General features: G+C 44.3%; 1 protein-coding gene across 4 annotated transcripts in view; it reads left to right on the forward strand.

Annotated features, from left to right (window-relative positions):
- The window catches only part of ARHGAP17 (Rho GTPase activating protein 17), a 116912-nt gene extending 108699 nt beyond the window's left edge, over positions 1 to 8213 (forward strand). For 2 of the 4 annotated variants that reach the window (XM_029058152.2, XM_039910946.1), the window contains one exon: positions 6153 to 8213. In XM_029058152.2, the coding sequence (XP_028913985.1) occupies positions 6153 to 6283 (131 nt within the window). In that variant the 3' untranslated portion in view covers positions 6284 to 8213. Of the gene's footprint in view, positions 1 to 213; positions 238 to 3036; positions 3086 to 6152 lie in introns of all 4 variants that reach the window. The other 2 variants (XM_039910945.1, XM_039910942.1) reach the window with 2 other exon arrangements.
- Positions 8214 to 8473: the final 260 nt, after the last annotated feature.

Below are 8473 nucleotides of genomic sequence, written 5' to 3' on the forward strand. Positions count from 1 at the left end.
ATTCAAATACTTCACCGATAATGTTCATAGACTACTTTGCCATAACGTCTGTGTCTATCAGTAATGGCTTGTCAAGAAGTCTAATGCTTTTAAACATAATATGCTCGTTTTCACTGTGAATGGTTGACATCCTCATTGAGGACCCTGCAGCTTTGTTTGGAATGCCCAATCGATTCTGTTCTCTAATAGATGTACATCCTAATGCCTTCACAGGTTGGGAAGGTTACCAGGAATAAGGTTTGTAACGGTCAGAAAAAACCCGCATTATAGCAGTAAATGCTCCTGCTTAGCTGTTTTGTTTTGTTGTGTTTTTTTTTTTACCCGAAGCTCTGTCCATGTGCTTTTGACTCCGTGCTCATTGGCCAAATATCTGGCACCGTACCATGTTTCTTACATGCCATCCCTATGTAACAAGTGGACATCGGAATCCATGTCTTATTTTGGTATTTGCTCAATATCTACGACAATATAAGTAGGTAGGGATAATTCCTCAGGTGGTCAATCCGCCTTTTGTGGACCGATCCCCATGTTGGATATGTGTCTCCCATTCTCCCCTTTTAAATGGTTTCTAATTAAACCTGCTTTTAAGATTCTGACTGGCCCTTAGCTAACTGCTGCCAAAATAAAGAGAAGGTGGATGCAGTCAGCACGGGGAACTATACTTTTCTGGATCTTGTGCTTTTTACCTAAGAGTTATTTCGCGGGGAGACAGGGCAGGGAGAGGTTACGTTGAGTGTGTTTTTAACTGCATGGAACCTAGTTATGTGACGCATGAGTTGCTGAGAACAACAAAAGAACCCTTTTGAAAAGGCCTCTGACCAGTCTTCCCAGTGCCTGCCTGCACCTGCTTTCTTTTAGAACTAGCGACGTCTATAAGTGGCAGGCCCCCTCTCCAGCTACACACTTGTGCTTAATCTAGTAGTTCACTGGCACAAGGTTTTCATCTGTAGTATGAAAATCACTTCTGCTCCAGCAAGATCCGGAATTCAGTTAGGACAACCCTCACCCTCTTAGCAGTAATGATAATTGAGATATTTGTGAAGTGCTTACTATGTGCTAAGCGTATGTTAAGCACTGGGGTAGGTACAAGATAAATAATAATGATGGTATTTAAGCACTTACTATGTGCCAAGCACTGCTCTAAGCACAGTCCCTGCCCCACATGAGGCTCCCACAGCCTAAAGGGAAGGACGACAGGTACTTAATGCTCATTTTACAGGTGAGGGATCTGAGGCACAGAGAAGTTACGTGAGTTTGTCCCACATCACGGAGCAGGCACACTGCAAAGCCTAGATTAGAACCCATGTCTCCTGACTTCCAGTCCTGTGCCTTTTTCACTGGGCCTCAGCTTTCCCAAGTATCCTGTTGCCACTGTCGGAGACAGAATTCTGGCTTAGATGGACCAGTAGTCTGACTAGTCAGGGCCTTTCTCGTGTTATGACAGTCAAGAGGCTGATAAATTAACGATCCCGTAGCTGAATGTCGTACAAAGAGGTACTGTGGGCAATAACTTATACCCTATTGGTAATTCTCTGTGACCAGGCTGGGTGCGTTGCAGTGTCAAGTGAGACGGCCATTGTTTTCTTGGCAAATGTGTCACAGAATGATAATGATAATAATGGGATTTGCTAAGTGCTTACTGTGTACCAAGCACTGTTCTAAGTGCTGGGTAAGATACAAGTTCAGCAGTCGGGACACAGTCCCTATCCCACATTAGGATCACAATCTAAATAGGAGGGAGTAGGATTTAATCCCCATGATCCAGATGTGGTAACGGAGGCTCAGAGAAATTTCTAAAGTGAGATGTGTAAGTCCTGTGGTAGACTTAGCCTTTGTTCTATAATTCATTCCTTTAGAAACCATCTGGGCACTGATCTATCTAGAGCGAAAGCTGGCAGCTACGTTGGGGGGGAGCGGAGGTGAGGGGGTGGTTTCCCCAACCTCTCTGCCTTGGAATACACCGTAGACCCCCCAACGGCAGTTAGCCAGACCCTCAGAGGAGAGGCAGGTTCACAGGGGAGCCCAAAGCCAGGGCACGGCCACGACCTGACTGGCACACCCCTCGGGGTTGCCAGGCTACTCTAGAACAGAGGTGGGAGCAGGACATGGTGACTGCTGCCGCAATCAGGTCACTGGATCCAGGGACTCAGAGCTCAGTCCACCCACAAGACTCCTAAGGGGCAAGACTCAGTCTCCCGCCCGCCCCATTTGCCAAAATCTATATCTGGAGAAAGTGTTTAAGGTGCCTTTAGGAAGCCGATTAAAGATTCAAAGGGCCTGTATATCATTCAAATGCTGGGCAAGGTCTGTTACCTCAGGAACTGCTTTATTAGCTGAAAATGTGTGCCATTTAGTTAACTGAGTAACGATCCGGCAAATAATTATTTGTGAAAGATGGGTTTTCCTTCCAGTGTCCATTGATGACTCTTAATGGAGTGTGATGCTTTTAGAATCAAATCCCTGCAACGGATTTCTCAAAATCAGACTTAATAGTGGACAGATCTTGGTTTTTCAGTCTCATTGCGTCGCAGAATCAGCTGCTAAAATCCCGGTAAGGAGAGGGCGTTTATTTAGGCCAGGTGGTTAGTGGATAGGTAGGGATAGTCACATGACAAGCTGTTATTGTTGAGAGACAGCCAGTTTTGACTGTCCTTTCCTGTAACTGCTGATAGATTTCTCAGAGAGTAGTATTCAGACCATCAAGTATCCCCCAAATTGCCAATCCCTGGTAAAGGGAACTTTAGCAAACTTAATATAGTAGTGACCATTCTGACTGGGGCTTTGAGAGTAGAGTAGGTTCCAAGGTCCGTCTGTATTGCCAAGCAGAAGGGGTCATTTTAAAGCAACTGAATTTTAACCTCCCTAAAATCACAGGAATATGGTGTAAATGTGAAATCACATCTAAACATAGCCACTCCTAGAACGTTTAGGAAGCCAAACCCCCTGACTTGGCTTTTGGAGTGAAAGTACAGTTTACTGTTTAAAGTAGTTTTAGAAAAGAATATTCTAATTGAAAAATTTTATTAAATAATTTAGATGTATGACCTGCCTTATTCAGTCAGAACTGAAATTGGAAAATGTAATGGTAAGGAAAGGCATGTGATTGGCCAAAACATTTTTTGCTAATTCAGAATCATGTTTGTGCACTAATGCCTGTTTCTAACCTATTATCCTAACTCTGCTTGCCTGCATCCTCACTAATTTCGCATGTACTAAGGAAAACTGGCTTTATTTTATGCTTGTTCTAAATGAATATGGATACTAAATGCGATCACGTGTGTCGTTCACAAATACGTTAAGTTGTTCACAGTCGGCCACTCGTTGCCTCATTTCATTAGTCTCTTATCTCTCGTGTCCGATTACTTTCTCCTAAAATATGAATGAGGAGTTAGTAATCAGGCAGCCTGAAAGAGGCTACCCTAAGCATTTCACTTGATAAATTCTGTTCTCTTTCACATGCCCATGGCGCCCATGGCTTTACGTGGTATTGTCCTGAAACAGACTGTGGGATATAAGGCTTTTTTTTTTTTTTTATCTCACTGATCCTATAAATCAGGATTCGAGATTCTCATTAGGTTCGTTGTCCTCTGATTGCAATTTGGATTACATTCAGATTTCCTCATACTGACTGTTAAAATAAACCACAGTTTTACTTAATATGCCAATCTGAATATAGTAGCGAGGTCAGAAGCACTCACTCATCGTAAGTATCACAGTGAAGCATAGTGGCTTATCCCCCACAGATGAATCAATCAGTGGTATTTAAGTGCTTACCATGTGCAGAGCACTGTACTAAGCGCTCGGAAGAGTTCAGTGCAGCAGAATTGGTAGACACACTTCCTGCCCATAAAGAGCAATTTCTTGCATGGCTTCAGGATTCCATTTAATAAATGATTTCTTTAAGGAAGCTAAAAACTTCACGAGGTGCCTGACACCTTATAGGGTTGAAGTTCACACCTTATGTAATCATATGCCCAGTGACTTGAGTTGCAGAGGCTACTGGTTTACCATCCACGTTAACTAGTTAGTCATTTTTAGTTCGGTGTAACTGCTCAGTAGGATCCGAGAGGTGGAGACCTGCGGACATCATGTGGGCCAGCCTTCAGTCAGAGGGCGCCTATTCGTTTTGTCTTTTTTTTTTTTAACTCTCCAAAAATGGAGCTCTCTGTCTTCCTTGGAGGCTTTTTCCCAGCAGTTAAGCATCCTCCCAAGAGCTGCTCTTCTGTATGCATAACCAAGCTCTATCCCTGCAGTAGAAGCACCATTTCTTGTTGTGTGGTTCCTTGTGGAGGAGAGGATTAGGTGCTTTGTTTTGGGAGGTTCAGTCCCCTAATATGTTCTATAACTGTAGATAGACTCCACCCAAGGTTCTGATGCCTTACCACTTTCTTAGAAGCAGCATTGGAAGAAGGAAGGGGTGACTTTTTTTTACGTTAACATAAGAGATTTCCCAATTTAATTTAGTGCCAGACTACTAACTGGTTCCCAGTTAGGGTCCTAAACCTTCAAGGGGCCAACATCTAGAAATCCAAAAGGTAAGACCACATAAAATATGTTGGAAGGTGCTTCTTAGCAAAACTTCAAATGGTGTAATAAGACAGTGGAATTTTTAGAGGAGAAAACAATCTGTCTTCAAAGAATGCCCTTTCTCTCCTTTAATGAATGAGTCGGAGTTAACCTGCTCATTGTCCAGCTGTCGGCCATGGGTGGCCCACTGGTCACTCATCGTGGCTTGTGAATCTCCCCCCAGCCCCCCGCCCCAATCAGCCCCTTTGGGGGAACCTCAGTTGCTGATATCCACACCATTTTGGGGTGCACCTCTCTCCCGCAAGAAGGCGAAAGGCGTATATCTGCTCCTGGCTCAATTTTATAACAAGTCTGTGTTCCAGGCAGCCACATTGGAAGATTGGGGGAGTTCGGATGGCTGCGGAGTGGAGAAACTGTGACACCCCCCCCCCCCCTTTTCACCCTTCACCTCTTCCTCTTTAACACCACCAGGGGAAAAAGCAAGAAATAAAGGGGTGGCCTTGGTCTCCACTCCCAGGTGGGGTGAGGCCATTCAAACCCAACAAGTTGAATTGCTCTGATCTGTAGCCATCCATAGAAGAAAATCTTTCTCTCTGCCAAAAGATAATTAAATGTGTGACAGTTCTTTAGATGTCCTCATCACTCTTACTCTGTAAATCACCTTTCCTAAAATACAGCTAACAGCAGCCTTTAAAGAGCACTTTCTCTCAAGAGGAAAGGTAATGACTCCAGACACTGCCGTATTTACAAAATGGCCCAGAAGAACAGGAATCCTACTTTGAGAGAGTTTCCAAAGATTCGTAGGAATTGTCTCGACTGTACTCGGTGGGATTATGTGCTGTTTCACGGGGTAAGCCCTACTCAATTCTTGGAGTCATGATTTGGGATCTAGACCATTTCTCCACTATGGAGAGTGAAGGGTTCTCATTTTGTTCCATAGAACAACCCCCAGGAGTTTGACAGCTGTTTCAGCCACATTAAGAGAGTGTGTTCTCGCTAAGACCTACCGTTTAATGACAGTAAAACGAAACCTTGGTGTCGCATCAGGTCTTCTTGAGAAGCTTCTATTTGGCTTTGTTTTGCCTAGAGGTAGACACTTGGCGAATCTTCATTGCAGGAAGTTTGATTTATTTGTATCTACCCCAGCTCTCAGTATGTTCTTCGCACATAGTAAGCACTTAAATACCATTGTTATTGTTCTTCGTCTTATTATTATTACATGAATAAAGTAGTGGGATGAATCCTGTCACAGCATCACAAATATACCTGCCTGAGATCTCACGTCTGAATTGAAAGCGAAGAAGTTAAGGAGAGGGTGAGGAGCCAGGAGCTCCCCGTCCCCGCCCCCCATACACACAAACATACACACGCAATTTTGAATTCCTCTCTGCTTTATTCTTAGCTCCTTTGTGGTGAGTGGCCCCACTCTAATGGGTAGGCATACACATTTCTGAACGAGTACACCCAGCTAGCCTCAGCACAACCCTGGGCCTATGGCGATCTGACCCGCTTTTGATTTCCCCACTGGCTACAGGAGCCCTTAAGTCGTGGGAATTGGGGCGGGGGCTTCTCGGACCCGTTTACTCTGTCGTTTTGTAAACTTGTGTCTTCGTGTTTCTATCCAGACTCCAATTCCAGTGTTCCAGAACAGCTTCCCAGCCTCTTTCCCGAACTTCCCCTGGAGTCAGCGAGCAAGGAACTGCACAGCCACCTGGTGCTGGACATTGACAATGATACGGAAAGTACCGCTCTGTGAAGGAAGCCACACTCCGCCACTTCTAACTCTTGCCTCCCATCGAGACAGAGGGGAAACAGACTCATGTGTCAAGACCAAACAGTGAAAAGCTTTCTGTGGAAAAAATAGGCCAACTAGGTGGAGTGTTCCATCCTGCACGGCTAGCAAAGAAACTTGCGGGTACCACTCGAAGCTTAATGATCTGTGGCTTGATTTTTTTTCTCTCTCTCTCTCTAAAATACCCAAGGACCTTGGGGTGCAAAGAGTTCTATCACTGCAGAAATTTCCATAGGAAGCTTAATTACTGCTGTTGATGCAAGTATCCACAGCAGGAATTCCAAATGAATAGGAAACAATGCATTAGTTAACTATTTAATAAACCGCATGGATTATGCCAGATTCCTTCTTTCTGCCACTTAGCTTTATTATTCCTCTACTTTAGACCCTACTTAGAAATGATGCAGAGAGAGAAACATTCCCTCATTGAGTTGCTTCGAACTCTTTCAGTTTCAGCATGACCCACTCGCTCAAAGATTAAGGAAAAAAAAAGCCGCAAGTGCTGGCGGTGACTGCTGGATCTGTCACCCATTCAAACTGTGGATGTATTCTAGTGCCTTGTTGGACTGCCAGACTTTAGAAGGAAATGTACTGTTCTTTTTTTTTTTTAACCATTTTATTGCTACTCTAATTCCTGAATATAATCTTGATTTCGTAGTTAATTTGTATTGTATTCTCTGGTTTATGTGATACTCATAAGTGTTTCAAGGCAAGACTGGATTTATTTGCTTTTTTTGGTCTGTAATTCAAAGCAATCAAATCTGGAACCTATGTGACATTTTGAGGATTCATCCCCTGTCCATTCCTGCGTGTGTGTGTTTGTGTGTGTATATGTGTATATGTGTAAGCATCCCAAATGCTTGTACGTACACACAGATACTCAGTGTAGAGATCAGATCAGTCTTGGAAACAGATTTCCCCCCAAATAGACAGCCACCAGATTGGACCATAGGATAAATTCTAGTGAGGCCCTGTTCTCTGAATCTTTTCCCTCTTCTCTATTGGCTGGAGCCAATGAGGCAGGGGTTTTTCTGAACAGATAGTGGCCTCTACCCTGTCTCCAGTGCCACCCCCAAAATATACCTTGCAGCCAGATCCTAAACCCCCAAAGAAAAGAGGAATGGGGTGGGTGGCAGTGTCCAAATCCTCTCGGGTGGAGCGGAGGGGCCCCCTCCACATGGCATCGCTTGCTCAGAGTGCTTGAGGGGGTGACCAGAAGTTTGGGGTGCCCCTTTCCCAAGTTGGCCCGTATCAACCTTTATAATGAAGGATAAGGTCCGGGAACTGCTTTGGCTCTGAGGCAAGTGGGTGACCAGCTTGCGCCATGGCTGATGTGCCCCAGATGAGCGGATACCATCTTCCAAATGGTACTAAAAATCCCTTTGAGGAGTTTTATTCTCCCCAGCGTGTTATCATTTGGTCATTCAAAATACCCAATTCAGAACACAATGTGAATCTCTACCGTAACCCGTCAGTTGAAGCAGTTAGCAAAATACCGGGTCCTGTTGCCGGCAGAGCACTTGAGCAGCACCACTAGAATAGAGGCCAAATAAGTGAGGTCCCGGTGGCCATTTTAAAGCAAAGGACTGTGGGGAAGAGCCGACTCCCATTGGACACCAATCAGTTGCCAGACTTCGCACGATCCATCAGTAACCCGACCGACCAGTTACCCCCAGTGCTCTAGGGTTTCCACTAAGTGCACTTCCCAGCTTTTTGCCTTTTAATCTACCATTTTGTAAAAGCAAAATCAAGTACGCACTGTTAAGGAGCAATATGTACATAGAGAGGCCATAAGCGATCAACCTGTTCTTTAAGTTAAGACAGTTTCTGATAACAGAACCTGCATTTCAAAAGTGTTCAATGACATACTATTAAACTGAAGTGAATATCTTTTGATGCAGAGTAGTTTTTGCCCTAAAAAGTAAATCCGCACATTCTCGAAATGAGGAAAGATGGAGCCGGTTTTTCCAGATGTACAGAAATCAACAGGAGGCGGTCAAGATGTAAACTGACCGCTCTCTAAGGGGAAAATTGACAGTAGATGGTGTAGCTAAATGGGCTCTGAATAATTTAGATCCTAAGGAAGGGAAGGATCCTAAGAATATAATTCAGCAGCTAGTGCCCCAACGGCAGAGATTGTCTGGTGAGGGAGGG

Source organism: Ornithorhynchus anatinus, chromosome 2 (genome assembly GCF_004115215.2).
Source record: "Ornithorhynchus anatinus isolate Pmale09 chromosome 2, mOrnAna1.pri.v4, whole genome shotgun sequence".
NCBI lineage: Eukaryota > Metazoa > Chordata > Mammalia > Monotremata > Ornithorhynchidae > Ornithorhynchus > Ornithorhynchus anatinus.